The sequence below is a fragment of the Trachemys scripta genome, chromosome 6 (assembly GCF_013100865.1).
Source record: "Trachemys scripta elegans isolate TJP31775 chromosome 6, CAS_Tse_1.0, whole genome shotgun sequence".
NCBI lineage: Eukaryota > Metazoa > Chordata > Testudines > Emydidae > Trachemys > Trachemys scripta.
In genome coordinates this window covers 118,540,614-118,557,398 of record NC_048303.1, presented here as the reverse complement: position 1 = coordinate 118,557,398, position 16,785 = coordinate 118,540,614, and the positions used below count along the sequence as shown (strand labels likewise).

Sequence of the window (16,785 nt, the reverse complement as noted above, 5' to 3'; positions counted from 1 at the left end):
TCTGACCAGATCAATCTTAGAAGTACATAAAGAAGAAGAGCTCTGTGTAAACTTGCAAGCTTGTCTCTCTCACTAACAGAAGTTGGTCCAATAAAAGACATTACCTCACCCATCTTGTCTCTCATCGGTAACTAAAAGCTATTAGGAAATAAGAGGCATCAGTTGTCAGCTACTTATAACTGGATTGTAACTTTTTCAAACTCACTGCTGGTGTTTCAAAGTTCATTGCACATTCATTAGTCACTGCACAGGCTCTGGCACAGTTGGAAATTAGGACGAACAGAAGTTGTGCTTGCTGTGAGAGGAAAGGTAGTACAAAACCAAACTCCCATTGGAGCCTTGTATTCAATGGGGAAATTCGGTTCTGTCCCCTTGAACTTGCATACTTGGCAAAATGAGAGAAGAATGGTCCTTGGCCCCACACAGTCAAGGAAATATTGGGCAAAACCAATGTACCTCGATTTGGTTTAAAACAATTAAAATATTGCTGGGGTTTATAGTGATGTAACACAATTTACAGCTGTCTATTGGAAACACATGTAATGCACAACAACCAATGACAGCAAGTGCTCCTGGACATCCATTCCCACAGCTCTCCTGTCACACCAGGGCTGAGAGCCCTAACTGCTCATCGTGTATAGCTCTGAAATAGAGCTCCATCTTCTGAAAGTCCCAAGAGGCAAGTCACCAGCTGTTCAAGAGTCTTCCAGTTTCCACCTGCAGAGTAAGCTAGACACAGGGGTTCTGTGGCACAGCACTGGCACCAGACTGCACATTAGGCTTCCTGAGTTCAGTGAGCCTGGGGTTGTTAAGAAGGGTGTAGAGCAGCAACCACCGTGTCCTGGCTCTGGTTGATACTCTGGGTTCTAAAATGAAATAAAAACAGAACTCAACACACTCCACTTCTTTTTAAATCAACACACTCCACTTCTTTTTCTCTTGTAGCTCAAAAACTAATGACCAGCTCCTCAGTTGGTATTAGTGGAGTTATATCAATAGACACCCACTGAAGATTCATAAATTCCAAGGCCAGAAGGGACCATGGTGATCATCTAGTCTGATCTCCTGTATAGCACAGGCCAGAGACCTGCCCCACAATAATTCCCACAGCAGATCTCTTAGAAAAATATCCCATGTTGATTTAAAAATGGTCAGTGATGACCCTTGATAAATTGTTCCAATGATGAATTGTTCTCACCATTAAGAATATACACTTTATTTCCAGCCAGAATTGTCTAGCTTCGACTTCCAGCCATTGGATCGTTAGACCTTTCTCTGCTAAACTGAAGAGCCCATTACTAAATATTTGTTCTCCATGTAGATACTTATAGACTGAGATCAAGTCACCCCTTCACCTTCTATCTGACCCAAAAGACACGTGAAGCCAAATTCTCCTCTTATTTACAGTGGGGTAACTCCACTGACTTGAGTGGAATAGCACTGGTGTAAGTGAGAAGAGAATTTAGCTCAGAACACTGTCAGCACCACTTGATAAACAGCGTGACTAATATCCTCCCTCCACCCGAGGGCCAACAGCTCCACCTTTGCTGCATGCATTAACTTGAAGACACCGGCTCCCAAATATGACCCTTTGTATAAAACAAAGAGCATAGCAAGCTTCAATACAGGGTTATGGTCATAAGATTACAGGCCATTTTTGTGGGCCTTAGGGCTAATCTTTCAGACCCACATGTGCAACCTGATTGACTTCAACTCAGTTGCCCCCATATAACTTTGAGCAGAAATGTCTCCTTTCTGCATATGAATAAGAATAGCCTCTGCACTTAGGTGTGCTGAGATAATATGACAGGGTTTATCAGTTCTCATGCCTTGCATCTGATCATCAGCATGGGAAGCAGAGGGAGGTCAGAATTCATACCAGAGATAAAGGATTCCCAAAGAGTAATATAATTTTAGAGTTAACTAGCTCACAGTACTCAGTGAAGTGGCATATATGTTAAATACTTCAGTCAAAGTGCTTACCTGATATATTGTTGAAGAAACCGTATTTGGTGGATTTCTGCAGTTTTTTCTCAGTGGTTCCAGCCAGAAGAATGTGACAAAAGCTGAGGAGGGTGGGATTAGTGTGGTAGTGATCCATAAATATCATACCAATCCATGTGTTGAAGCCTGCATTAAAAAAGGGATACATTTACAGAGATGTGCAGCTTAACTCCCTTCTCTATAAACTGCGGGCCCAGTACTGCATTCTTTGTGCACCTGAGACTCCTGTTCAAGTCAGTAGGCATTTGTGAGAACAAAGAATGCAGGCTCAGGCTCTTCATTCATATACAGCCACATGCTTTTCAACCCAAGTCCTCCCTGGACACGGTGTGGGTGTAGGGAGCCATTGACAGATTGGGTGGTGCTTGATCCACCACTCATCTTGAGGGGTGGGGGCACTGGAAGAGTTAGGATTCTTTCATTCAAAAAAGAAATAAAGAAAGAAACAATATTTGTTTAACAGAGCAGTAGTTCATAAAAGTTAGGCCATCCAATCAGGAAAGAGAAACCATACCATGTGACTTAAGTGGCCAGTCACAACATTCAAACAAACAATTCTGAATATTAAGGACAGTCTGAATACTAACGACAAAGAGTTTGTAAAGAACCCTCAGCTCAAATGTGTTTGTGAACACACCAGGCCTTTGGACTAATTAATTGTGATCTGGTCTCAGCAAATTAATAAGCAAGGAGCAATAAATATATCGACCAGCTGTACCCTAAACTCACAAGTCTAATCCACAATTAAATTACTGATTCTACATTTTAAAAGAAAACTCCCCTGTTGGAGCTTTATTCTTCGGAAGCTTCCCCTTTTTGAAAATGTCAGTGGGGGAAAAATAGTCATCTAATATACACCTCCAGCTTCAAACCAATACATGGCAATAATTCCCTCAAACCCATCACTGCAGAGGGGCAGAATCTATGCTTCAGGGTTTACATCTTTGTGTAGTTTTTAATGTTAAAAAGAGCCAAGGACAAAATCCTGGGAGAAGTGGAGTGGCAGCATCTGAGTAGAGTAACTGAGCTATTCTGGCTGTGCTGTTTTCTATAGCACCCATCACCATAATATCTACAATGGAACCAGAGCTTGCTGTACAGTGCTCCAAGAAGGAGCATCCTGTGCTCACCATAGTGGCTGCTAATGTAAACCACCCTAGGAGATGAGGGGTCTTTGTCCCCCTCTAGTGTCTGACCAATGAAAGAGATTAAAGAGTGCAGCATCTCCCAGTTACAGTAATCAGGTGCTAGAGGCTTGTGCTTTTAGCATGGAAGATCTTGGATTCAAACAAGCAGGATTAGTTACACTATTAGCTCTCGGATGCATGTAGGGAGGCCAAAGCCCTGGCCACGTCCAGCCTGAGCACGGCTTGTACTATATTCTGCCTTGCTCCTTTGCAGGTGTGTTAGGCATGAAGAGGTTCCCTGTAGATACATCAGATGTTTTCTTGAAAAGTTCCAATATTCTTTATGAGAGAGCCACCAAATGGCAAATCCCCACATAAGCTAGCCATGCAATGCTCTGACGTTTCGTACACTTACCCATGTCAGCAGCTTCATACCCTTTCTGCATTATAGTCCTGTCTATCCGTGCAATCAGCCAAGTTCCCAACAGGACACTGCAAAGCAGTCTGAACAAACAAGCCCCCAGGCCCAGGAGCACATTATAGAAGAATAAAAAGTAATTGAAGTTGTGGAAAGCTTTCCTGCAAAAGAGGGGAAAATCCACTTTCACACTCAGTCCCCAATCATGGCTTTGGTTTGGGGCTTCAGTGTGCCACAACAGCTCACAGGGAACTAACAGAGATGGATCAAAGACACAAAGGTTTTAGATCTTGATCCACCCCTAAACCCCTCATCCCCAGCCCCACACCAGATCCCACACCCCCAGCCAGAGCCCTACCCCTCACCCCTGCCCCAGCCCAGAGCCCCCTCCTGCACCCCAAACCTCTCATCCCTGGCTGGGAACCCCTTCCTGCACCCCAAGCCCTTCATCCCCAGTCCCACCCCAGAGCCTTCACCCACAGCCGGAGCCCTCACCCCCTCCCGCACCCCAACTCCCTGTCCCCGCCCAATGAAAATGAATGAGGCTGGGGAAGAGTGAGCGACGAAGGGGGGATGGAGTGAGAGGAGGGTGAGACCTCGGAGAAGGGGTGGGGCAAGGGTGTTTGCTTTTCTGCAATCAGAAAGTTGGCAACCCTAAGATTCTTGGTGCTGAACTTGCAAAGTCCTTGCACTCACCAAAGTATAAGGACTGCAATTTTTCGATGAGGGGAGACTTTTAGGGCCCATTGCCCCTCTTCCCTTTTGCTGGCCTGAGCACAGTAGACCCTGTAGCCTCACTTACAGTCCCCACTCCCACTGCATACCTTACTCCACCTTACTACTGTGGGATTTGGCCCAGATATCCACACACTCCCAGTCGCATGGTGTTTGAAATTCAGATCCTTTGTATGAATAGCCCCCTGCAGTAGGAGATCCTGGTCTGGAGGATGCAAGACCATAAGGGCTGTTTCTTTCCTACCACTCACCTGTTATTGAGAGCTAATGGCTTCTGCTTATCATCTGGCAAGATCTTTGGCTGAAGGAAAAATCTCGCGGCGATCTTGATTTGTAATATCATGAGCCCTGTGGCAATTCCAACTGTAAGACTGTAATAGAAAAAGAAAAGAGAAATTACCCTTTTAATATGGATGTTGTGGTGAAAGGGGCTGGGAATATAGCCTGTTAGAGCCCCTGGGCAATGGGAGGAGAGACCTGCATTTGATTGCCAGCCCCTGGGACTGATTCCCCACTGCCCTGTGCAAAGGAAGAGCAAAGCAGGCGTGAAATGCCACCATTCTGCTTTGTAGGGTTTTACGCCCACTTCGCACAGGTGTAGAGGAAGATGCTGCACCGCCATCATGCACGTACCTGTGCTGTATCTCAGTGGTTCTCAACCTGTGGTCTACAGCCCCCCTCTCCCCTCCCTCCCGGGGTCTGCAGACTATGTCTAAGGGGTCTGAAAACTGACTGACTAGAATTCAACTCTATATAAAGAGAATAGATTTCCAAAGGGGTCTGTGCCTCCATTCTGTTCTTAGGGGTCTGTGAATGAAAAAAGGTTGAGAACCACTGTGGTGAATTTCTTCCTCGCCCTCTGCATGGCCCAGACTGTGATACCCTTACACTTGGGGTAGTATCTCACCGCAAATAGCTCCACTGGTTGCAGAAGGGCTGCTCAAGGTGTACGATGCCATTCAATGGGGCAGATTCTCCAGTTGAATGGGGGAGGCTGCAGGGAACCCGTTGATACTCCCTAATCCTCAGCCATTTGGTTTTGGCACAAGAAAAGCTGCACAGGACCAGCGGTAACTTATGCAACCACCATACGGTTCCTCAGGGACCACAGGCCAGTGGAGAATCACGTGTAGCAAAGCTCCACTCTGCCATACCTCCCTCCAATCCCAAGAGCTCCACTAAGACACTGTCTCCCTCATGTTATGCTGAGGGTGGGGATGAGCAGCTGGCACAATAATTATCAGAACTGCTGCCCACCACCTTTAACCCCACTGGAGAGCTCACCTGCGCAGGGGGAATTCTCTTCCTGCTCATCTCTGGTAGCTTTAAGGCCACGAGCCCTGAAGTGGCCTTAGCAAACCAGAAAATCTGTCCCAATGGGAATAAGGGTATCGGAATCTAGCTGTCCTTCTCAGAGCACAAAATGAGCACAGAGGAGTTGTGCCCTATGTAATATCCATCCGATCTAGTATCAGTGCCCATATTGTCTAGTAGTTCTTTTTAATTCTTACTAAGATATAAAATCTTCCTCCTGCTTTACAATGCTCACAGAATAAGCCTTCTTATGATTTTTTTTAATAACTGCTCATTCTAATTCTGTGGCTACTGGTCTTATCATCTGTAGTCACCAACTGGCTGAAGATAATAGACCAAAACAGGACCGCCCTCTGCACAGATTTCTGGGATTTTAGGAAGAGAGTGGCTTCAGGAGACTAATAGCGTCCTGTAGGGAGTTCCTGACAGAGACTTCATTAGCTGGGGGGGCAAGAAGGGCTGTTGCCCCCACCCCCAGACCTTGGTTTATCCCTCCCAGATTTTTCATAGGTCTATAAGCTCCATTGTGTCTTCCACTCCCACCTCCTGCCTCGCCCGACGTTACAGGATATAATATAATCATATTTAATTTTTCCTGTGCTGACACAATTTTGCCCCCCTCCACCCTCAATTTTTTCTGACATGACACCCTGATTCCTGAGATCATGTGGAAAAGAGTGCAGTTGGCCAGGACAGATTACAAAAAGGCAGACCCAGACCCATATGGGTGGGCTGGTGGCTCTGCCTTCAGGAAGTGGAATCAGCTGTTATATCTTATGAAGCCTTGAAACAGCGATAACCAATCTTTGCCAACCTGAGGACAGTGCCGGCAACTTGCCAGGAGGCTGAGAGACACAGTTAAGAGAAGAGTGTGGCTGCCTGATCTTTAATGCAGAGCTGTGGGCCATGGAGATTGCAGGTCCCAGTATGGAATGCTTCCTTTAGATTGAGCAGTCAGGAGATTAGATCAAAATGGAGCAATGCTTGCTGGGACCTCCTTGTCTGCATTAAAGATGAAGGTGGAACATTGTGGACAATGGATTGCATTTTGGCTCAGCTTGTATTCTTATGCGCTTTCACCCTTTGATTATCCATTGTCAGCCGGTCCCCTCATAATCAACATTTTCCTTAAGATGGGAAAACAAACAATGTGCTTAGATTGCAAACCTCTCAAAAATTCCCCATGGGGAAAACAAGTTTAAAGATCTGCTGACCTTTGGAAAGGTTGCATGGCACATCTTCAGAGGAGGGCTGCTGGGGCTATGTTTAAGGCAAATGCAGAATTTATGTTATGTGGCAGGGTTATTCAACAGCGGCATGAAAAAACCTCCCCCTGACCAACATAAGTTTCACCAGCAAAAATGCTGGTGTGAACAGCCCTACGTCAGCAGGAGAAGCTCTTCTGCCAACATAGCTAACACCACTTGTTGGGGGTGGTTTAATTATGCTGGCAGAAGCAGCTACATGGGCAGTACAGCGTCACAACTGTGGCAGTACCGCTGTGCCGTTGTAAGATCCATAGTGTAGACATAGCCTATATCTGTCACAGGAACCTACCGTTTTCAGATAGGTACCTCTTGTTATTTTATAGACCTATAAATCTAAATCAGCGCAAAGAAAGTGAGATAACACCAGAAATGTGTGAAAACAATGCACTTACATCCCAATTCCCAAACCTTTTGCCATTTCCAGCCCTTGGCCATGCTGTATTGGCAAAACAAAACTGTACATGATCATTACACCAAACAGACACTGTACCACATGAAGGATCAGGTAGCCTGGAAAAGAGAAAACACATTTCTTACTGCAGAGGAAAAGGGCAACCGCTCTAATTTTGGTTGAATGCATGCTTATGCTGAAGGCTTGGCACGTACCCCATAATATGTATGCAATTTGCCAACCAGAGTATCTTGCTATTGCTGCCTGAGTTTAAAAAAAGGAGAAGGACATAAGTTTATTAAGTTGGAATTGCTGCATGTTTGATCAGAGAAACAAAATACATTCTTAGGCCCTGATTCTGGTCTTCATCCTGCTGGCTCCTTTGTGCCACCTTTCAATCACAGGGCCTGATTCTCATTGTCCTGGACCTTGTTCAGCATTTACACCAGTGCAGAGTGAGTGGAAAGTGGGTGTGAATTAATACCATTTTCACTGGTGACAGTTTACCCCCACTCTGCACTGGGTAAGTCACTGGACAAGGTGCAGGGCAATCAGGAATCAGGTCCAACTCCTTCATCGCGGACCCCAGGGCTGGATTGAAGCATACAGGAAAGGTGGAAAAGTGAAGCGAAGTACGTGCTGAAAGTGGAAGGAGACCAGAGGAGCTTGACTTGGACTCCTGCACAGCTCACACAAGGGACCTGAACACTACTACATTTACCCATAATTCTACCTGCAGAGCTGCCTTTATAACTGTTAGAACATGGCTGAAGAACATAGGGACAAGAATTGTTTTCCCATTCACTTCTATGCAGAGTAAGGCTCCAGTCCTGCAAACATACAATATGCTTAACGGTAAGCACACAAATAGACCTATTTGGGTCCTAGTCGATGGAACATTTGGTTACTTAACTGTGTGATTAAGTGATGGGGTGTTAGTCACCCCATGTTCTGGTACCCTCACTTTCCCGGAGGGCAATCTCCATAGAGTAAGGATTGTCATTTGTTATGTTTAGTGCAATGTGGATTTGAAAAGATGCCATTTCTGCTGTTCTTTGGGAGACAGCTTCATCATTCTGAATGACAAACCAAACCACTGACATTGTCTGTACCAGATAATAAACTGCTACTGCACGGGGGGCCGCTTTGAGGTGTGGAGTGCAAAGTTGAGGGGTGAGTGGCTCTCCTCCTCTGCTCCATCCCTCCCTGAAAAGCTGACAATGCCCTTCCCAGCATGTCAGCTCTGGAGGTGTGAATGCAGCATGAGGAGATCACTGAATAGCCAGCAGCGATTATCTCCAGGTCTGGCGGTAATAAACAAATGTACAGCACTTGGTGGTGATCAGGGTCAAGTTCCTGTGACAGCTTGTTATGAGAGATATCAATGTTAGACTGACAGCTGGTCTGCACTGAAAATTTACTTCAACATAGCCATGACTTTCTGGAGTGTGAAAAATCCACACGCCGAGAGACATAGCTACGCTGACCTAACCCGCAACTGCATTCTTCCATTGACCCAGTTACTGCCTCTCAGGGCTTGTCTACACTACAGGTTATGTTGGTATAACTTATATCGCTCAGCTACCCCTTGAGGGCTGTCTACGTTACCCGCTGGATCGAGGGGCAGTGATTGATCCAGCGGGGGTCGATTTATCACGTCTAGTTTAGATGCGATAAATTGACCGCCGAGCGCGCTCCCGTCGACTTTGGTACTCCACCAGGGCGAGAGGCACAGGCAGAGTCGACGGGAGAGCGTCAGCTGTTGACTTACCGCAGTGAAGACATCGTGGTGAGTAGATCTAAGCACGTCAACTTCAGCGACGCTATTCACGTAGCTGAAGTTGCGTAAGTTAGATCGATCCCCCCCAAAGTGTAGACCATGCCTGAGTGAGGTAAGTTACACCGACTTAGGTGCTGCTGTGGACAGCACTATTTTAGCAGGAGAGCTGCTCCCGCCTCTCGCGGAGGTGGTTTTATTATGTGGACAGGAGAGCTCTCTCCCGTCGGCACGAGTCGTCTTCACCAGACACTACATCGGTGCAGCTGCACTACTGTAGCATGTCTAGCGCAGACTAGCCCTCCGGGAGGGGGATTAACCAGCGTGAGGGGAGAACCCCGTCTGTCACTGCAGTGAGTATCCACACTGACGCACCCCAGCGGTGCAGCTATACCGTGGCAGTATTTTAAGTGTAGTCACAGCCTAAGAATGCGAAAAGCAAGTAGCAATAGTCTCAGGCCTGGTCTACACTAAAAAGATAAGTCGACCTAGCCATGCTGCTCAGAGGTGTGAAAAGTCCTCACCCCAGAGTGACGTAGTTAAGCTGACCTCACCCCTGGTGTAGACAGAGCTAGGTTGCCAGAAGAATTCTTCCATCAACCTAACTACTGCTTTTGGGGAGCTGGATTACCTACCCCTCCTGTCAGCACAGGTAGGGTCTACAGTGAAGCGCTAGAGTGGCACAGCTGCAGGAGCATTTCAAGTGTAGCCAAGCCTGCCTGGGCGTGCCTCCTCCAGAGCAAAGGCTTGTGGCTGCAGCCAGGCATGCCTCCCTTGCCAGACTTTTCAAATAGTCCGTTCCAGCCTGATGCTGACTTCCCTTTCACTCCCTCCACCCTGGCAAATGTTTGTGTTCCCTCCTCACAGTCATTCCACACGAATCAAACCCAAAGGCCAGGAAACGCAGCACGTCTCTGTGTGACTGAACTTCGGTTCAGTTAGGAACCACTTCTTTACCCCACCTACCTACCGGTGCTGTGTGCGAGGAGTAGCCCAGCCTCGCTAGTGAGGCAGCAAGGAGAGCTGGACTGGGTGTGTGCCCCAGCCACAAGGTTGAGGTGCTGGTAATAGTAGAACAGTGAGGCTGGGAATCTGCTCCATTTCTTTGCTGCTGGAGGAGTTCAGCAAACTGTCATCTAGTGTTAGCATGAATATGTCTTACTGGTGGAATAAATCCCCTTTACTCTTCCCATGCCCATTTCCTTCCATTTGGTGCAGTGTCCATGTCCCAACCCTAGACTGTAATACAGCAGCTGTCTGATTTGGACCACTCTGAATCAGCACTGCTGGTTACTTTTGGCATAAACCTGCCTTTTACATTAGTTTTACAGTGTGAAGCCATCATACAATGAGATTAGCATGCTCCAGAATCAGGCCCATGGAATATTGCATTGACTCATTAAAACTATGGCCTCTTCTTGCAAAATACTGGAGCGCACGTGTAAACTACATTTAGGGTGACCAGACAGCAAATGTGAAAAATCGGGATGGGGGTGGGGGGTAATAGGAGCCTATATAAGAAAAAGACCCAAAAATCGGGACTGTCCTTATAAAATCGGGACATCTGGTCACCCTAACTACATTCACGAGTTGTCCCCTTGAATTCCAAGTGTTAGCGGATCAGAGCTACCGGCTGGGAACTTTTTGGGAAAAGCAGTGAGAACTTACCACGCTTTGAGAAGAAGCAGGCTCACGAGATCTTAGCGGAAGGAAATGTTTCTCCCCTGCCCACAGCCGCTTCATGTGTTTTCTGAATAAAGGTGTCAAAATGAGTTTTAAAAAGTTTCACACAAATACATTGGAGATTTTATTCACTCAGTAACTTTGTTTGACTGTTTGATCACAGAGAAGCTATATCAGATGATTTGATTGAATATCAAAGGGGGCAGTAACCTAGAGCTAAAGGCATCATGGATTAATGCAATAAACACAGAGCCAAGGGGAGCAATGGTGAAAGAATGGCACACATTGTGTGTTATTGGGCATGCCACCCAAAGCACAAGTTTTGATATATACAACACAATACAATATACAACACTGAAGGCTTATCCTTTGCTTCAACAGGAGTTTTACCTATCTAAGACTCAGTAGTACATCTGTAAAATAGAATCAGGTCTACATACAGGCTAAGAGCACTGTAATTACGACAGGGGCCTTATATGAAAATTGAATCCAAAATTGTGATTTCAAGAGTAAAAGACAGAGGTAAAGTGTAACCTTTCACCAAGACTGTGTGTGTCAAAACTCCTGTTTAAAGTTAAACTGCTGATAGCCACTGAGTACCAAAATACAAAAAGAGAAGTATCTGTCTGTAGACTAAGGACTCTTGCTTAATCTTAGAATAAATAACTTTGTTTTATGTGTATGACTGAATGAAGATGAATGATTGATTTTCTATTATTTCAGTTGCAACATTTTGTTAGCTCTGTACTTTTTTCAATTTATTTTGGGTTCTTGAGTTGGACCTTGTATGGGATGGTTGAGATAATCTCTGTGGACTGACCCATAACCAGGAAGAGTTGATCTTATCTCCTAAAATGTCTCAAAATATTTTCAGGTCTGCTGACTGATTGATTTTCTAAGCCAATGCTTACTGGCAAGGAAAGTCTCTTTATTTGCCCCACTGGGTGATGTTCGTGACTTTAGAGGAGGAATGCCCCATTCTGCTTTGCCAAGAAACTCCAGAGTAGAGTAGGAGTTCCAAGGGGGAGGAATCAGTCAGGACACCATCCTCCACAAATGGAAGGAAAAGAAGAAGCCATGGCTTCTGGCTAATAGCCTCTGGTGTGGTAATGCCACCAGGCTTGACAAAGGGCTTGTGCTTCCTTCCCTTTCTCAGACAGTCACTGAGGTGCCAGAATCCAGCAACACACACCATCCAAGATTTGGCATCTACAGGCAAGCAACCCAGCGGTTCTCAAACTGTGGACCGGGACACCAAAGTGGGTTGCAAACCTGTTTTAATGGGGTTGCAAGGGCTGGTGTTAGATTTGCTGGGGTACGGGCCAAAACCGAAGCCCGAACACAACTGCCCGAGGCCAAAGCCAAAGCCCAAGCCCAAACCCCACCACCTGGGGCCAAAGCCAAAGCTCGAGGGCTTCAGCCCTGGGCAGCAGGGCTCGGGTGGGCTCATGCTTTGGTCCCCCCCTCCTGGGGTCGTGTAGTAATTTTTGTTGTCAGAATGGGGTCACGGTGCAATCACGTTTGAGAACCCCAGCTTTAGCCACTCCACAAGCCTGTTGAGTTAGTCGGCAGGTCCAAGAAAACCACAACCACCAGCTAATCTTTCCAACCACATACTAAAACTGAATGAAACCTCAAGAGTCACAGCAAAGATCATGCATAAGTATCAATCTGATAAGGATTTTGTTTTGTGGGTTTTTTTTTCAATTTTTATTAGTAGAGGGACACCTCTACCTTGGCATTCTCACCCTGGTCCTTTTAACTCTAGCAGCTGACAGTGTGCATGTGGATAGAACACTCAGAACGTAGCTGAGTATGGTTTCTCAAACAGCCTGCAATAAGGTTCACTAGGCTCATGGCACACTCATATTTTATGGGTTGAGTGGTTTGCGTTTAAATCCTGAGAAACTTAGTTTCACACAACTTTTTGTTTGCTAGTTAAATTTAACAAGCTGTTTTATCCTGAATTGTATTGGAATGTCTGGTACAACCCTATATTGTGTAGGGAGACATTGGCTATTATCTAATATCTCTATTTTGTGCAGTCTGTCTTACGTAGCATCAGAGCTGCTGGCTGATATTCATTTCAACCTGGGAGAGATTTCTTCCTGCCTATATCAGCTGTTTGTCTGGAATATCAGTAACTTTCAATTAGCATTGAAATAAATAATGCCCTATTTTTCCAAGGCTTATAGCTAGACAAGGTCTGCTGCCTTCCCACATGATTCGATAAAGTTTGCAAGGAATTGTTGTGCAGTTTGGATTAATTAACCTGATAATTAGAGTAAGCTGATGATTTGATATTAACCTGCTTTATTCTAATTTGATTAGTTTGTGTTTTATTTTGAGTTATTTAGCTTAGTTAATAAATTATATAAAATTGGAGGATTGTGTGGACCGATGTGTCTTCGCCACCCATCAGGGCCTAGAACTGTGGGGAGCCCAGGGTAGGTAATAGAGACACCTCCCACTGAGTGCCGATGGAATGGAGAATAGAGTTCTAGGGCAAACAGAGGTCCGGGGCCTCCTGGAGGCCACGAGCAGATTTTAGGGGATCCGCCAAAATAAACAAGAGAGCAGGGCCGGTGTTAGCCTCGCTGGGACCCAGGGCAGAACATAAAGAACATAAGAACGGTCATTTTGGGTCAGACCAAAGGTCCATCTAGCCCAGTATCCTGTCTTCTGACAGTGGCCAATGCCAGGTGCCCCAGAAAGCTGAAGCCCGAGCCCTGCTGCCCAGGGCTGAAGTCAAAGCCCAAGCAACTTAGCTTCGTGGGCCCCCTGGTGTGGGGCCCCAGGCAGTTGCCCTCCTTGCTACTCCCTAATGCCAGCCCTGGCTTTTAATCTACTGGATATGCAGAAAAACAGTTGTTGTGGCACAGGTAGGGTGTGGAGTTTTTATAGCATGGAGGGGGGCCTCAGAAAGAAAAAGGTTGAGAACCCTTGAGGAGGGGACAATCCTGGGAGCTGTCAAGTGCCTGTGCTGAGTTGACTAGTGTCCGAAACTCCCAATAAACTCCATGGTACTTGAGGACTCTCAGCACCTCTGAGAATTGAGCACTATCTGCTACATGTCCATACCTGTAGCAGGCTAAGATGTGAAATACGTAGCTTACACAAGTCAGGGAGGCAGCAAAGGTGGTGAAAACCCAAACACCTGAAGAAAAAGAAAAGCAACCATCTGTTCAGAATGTTTTCTCCGCAGCTCACATGACATGATTATAAAAGTATTTTAACTCAGCACAAAGTTCGCAGCTATTTTGTACACATAGAATCATAGAACCATACAGTTAGAAGGGACCACAAGGGTCATCTAGTCTCACCCCCTGCCAAGATGCAGGATTTGTTGTTTCTAAACCATCCAAGAAAGATGGCTATCCAGCCTCCTTTTGAAAACCTCCAGTGTCTCTGCTTGGACACATTTCTATTTGGAACACTTTTTGCCTAGTCACTCAGAAATGCTTTGATTATTTGTTAATCATTTAATTATAGAGTTGAGCCCAAACCAAAGCTCTGGATCAGAATTATGTATTCAAATCCAAATTTATACTGAGCAGAACAAAGATCCTGGATTCTCACATGTCAAAACTTGGAAGTGCAAGTTTTCCTACATTACTCTCCTAACATGCAGCTCAGTCTCCGTGTCCATTCAGTCCTTGGTTTCTCTGCTGAGACAGCAAACTGATAAAGGTAATAGTTGCAATTCATGTTAGCTGTGATGAAGCTTTTTGCAATATGGAAAATTGTCCACTAGAAACTAGACTGTGATCTCCAATTCATCTTAAATAACCATAGACATCTTTCAGGTGCTTAGCTGCTTTCCACTTGGGCCCGAGTCAGATTTATATTTAGAGGGAACCCCTTTTGTTGTGTCCTCCTAACCATTTGCCCTCTCTTGGAGTCTTTACATCAAAGCTGAATGTCTTACTAAAAACGTACTCTCGTTTAGCCACACATGTACCTATTGGGCTTAATGTACGAATCACCGGGTGAATCTCTGGCCTATGCAGAGAGGTCAGACTCAATGGTCTGAATTGTCCCCTTTGACCTTTAAAGCTATGAAATTCAAACCAATTATTTTAGACTACTTTACTTAATAAAAATAAAGCTTTCCTCAGACACCAGCCATAACTCAATGAAGCCATCCCACCCAAACCTCTTTTCACGGCCAGCTGAGCAAAGATGTTTAAAAGAATACACATAACCATTGTTCTCCTGTTCTTTGGTCTGCCGTCCCTCTACTGTCAAACTCCAAGTTACTCAGTGTTCAACTCCCAACACACTAGGCAGCAGGTAAAGTGACAATTCATCCTTCATCATATCATTTTGCTTCAGTATTAGGGACTAAGTATCTAGCTAAAGCTGGTCAAAAATTTTCCAGTCGAAAGTTTTTCTATCAGAAAATGATGTTTTGTTGAACCAAAACTTTTGTGGGAATGAGCCAATGTTCATAAAATTTTGATTTGGGGGGAAAACTAGAAAAAAAAAGCATTTTGACGGTGTTGAAATATTCCATTTCAACACTTTCAGAGTCGACTGTTCAATTCTTCATTTTGAAATGACTTTTTATTTTGAATTTTTGATTTTTTAAAATTTTCTTTACATTTAAAATGTCAGTTTTGAAATGACATTTTCCATCTCAATGGACCCCAAATTATTTTTGTTTGAATTTCATTTTATGGGAAATTTTTTTTAGTTTTCATTCCCATTTGGAACTAATGTGTCAAAATCCTGGAAGGAGTCCCATTGACTAGGATGGGCTTTGGGTCAGCCTTAAGAACTATGCGTTCAGTCGGCTTTTTTAAAATGTATCGCACTCATTCCACCTTTCAAAAATGGCATGTCTGTACCTTGTGTGACATTAATAAACTCTTTCAGCTGCAGGACAGCTGGTACAAGTACTTCTGAGCCATTGCTAGATTCAACAAACTCTTCAAATCTCTGATCCAATATCTTCAGCTCTTGGGAGAATTCCTTGTAAATGTAAAACTCAATAACAATAAACTGCGGAAAAATAGATAAAAAACAGCAGTTTAGCAATCTTGTCATTGGCCACTTCTACAGAATAACACTACATGCCATGTAATCACACAGGGCCACATTCATCCCTGGTGTGACTCTATGGGAATCCGACCTGTTGCATTTCATTTTAAACACACATTGCCTTTCATATATGGGGAGTCATCTTAACCTTTAAATGACAGCAAGTGGATGCAGACAAATTTTGTCCCTCAAAGAATGTTGTTGGAGTTAATCTCCACTGATTTTGAACCAGACACTGAGGAAGACCAGGATGCTTAGAATTAAGCAAACTTGTAAGTATTCACAGGGAACAACATAATATAAATACACTCACACATGAAGAACGAGGAGTACTTGTGGCACCTTAGAGACTAACAAATTTATTTGAGCATAAGCTTTCATAGGCTAAAACCCACGAAAGCTTATGCTCAAATAAATTTGTTAGTCCCTAAGGTGCCACAAGTACTCCTTGTTCTTTTTGCTGATACAGACTAACACGGCTACCACTCTGAAAACATTCGCACATGAGTATCATGTATTTTATGTGACACATACATACTTGGCAGCCTTTTCTCTCTGGCTTGCATCTCAAGCAACCTATCATGAACAAGATAAACTCCCACCGAACATCCATTGGCCTAGTTGGAAGGTACTCTGGTCAGGGAGCCAGTAGACTATGGATTCTGGTCTTAATGGAGCCAGTGGCTCTGTTAGATGCATAGACAGTCCTTGTTTTAGTTTAATGGCAGAGATTTACGGGAGAGCTGTTTTTTCAACAACCTGGATCGAAATCCTTACAAAGCACACAAAGGCTGTGTGACACTGTGCTCCATTTGGGGCGATTCTTCTCAGGAAATAAGTGTGCAATTTACTTACAATGTACAGGCAGATTAAGGCTAGCGCAGATGTGCCAATCATTCTGCCTGGGAACTGAAAGCATGGGTCCCATTCATACACCTTGCGCTGGAACCAAGATTTCTGAGCCTGCCTGTTGATGGATGAAGATGGACAAACAGACCTGAAATGTTCGGCGATGACACAGGGAC

The 16,785-nt window shown here is 44.9% G+C and overlaps 1 protein-coding gene across 3 annotated transcripts in view; it reads right to left on the bottom strand.

Annotated features, from left to right (window-relative positions):
• Window positions 1-476: 476 nt before the first annotated feature.
• LOC117879135 (stimulated by retinoic acid gene 6 protein-like) overlaps window positions 477-16,785 on the bottom strand; it is a 36,923-nt gene continuing 20,614 nt past the window's right edge. For 2 of the 3 annotated variants that reach the window (XM_034774105.1, XM_034774106.1), the window contains 10 exons: window positions 16,616-16,727; window positions 15,568-15,721; window positions 13,799-13,874; window positions 10,703-10,784; window positions 7,473-7,521; window positions 7,259-7,376; window positions 4,536-4,655; window positions 3,547-3,710; window positions 1,984-2,130; window positions 477-866 (listed from right to left, as the gene is read on the bottom strand). In XM_034774105.1, coding sequence (XP_034629996.1) covers window positions 730-866; window positions 1,984-2,130; window positions 3,547-3,710; window positions 4,536-4,655; window positions 7,259-7,376; window positions 7,473-7,521; window positions 10,703-10,784; window positions 13,799-13,874; window positions 15,568-15,721; window positions 16,616-16,727 — 1,159 coding nt within the window. In that variant the 3' untranslated portion in view covers window positions 477-729. Of the gene's footprint in view, window positions 867-1,983; window positions 2,131-3,546; window positions 3,711-4,535; window positions 4,656-7,258; window positions 7,522-10,702; window positions 10,785-13,798; window positions 13,875-15,567; window positions 15,722-16,615; window positions 16,728-16,785 lie in introns of all 3 variants that reach the window. The other variant, XM_034774104.1, reaches the window with a different exon arrangement.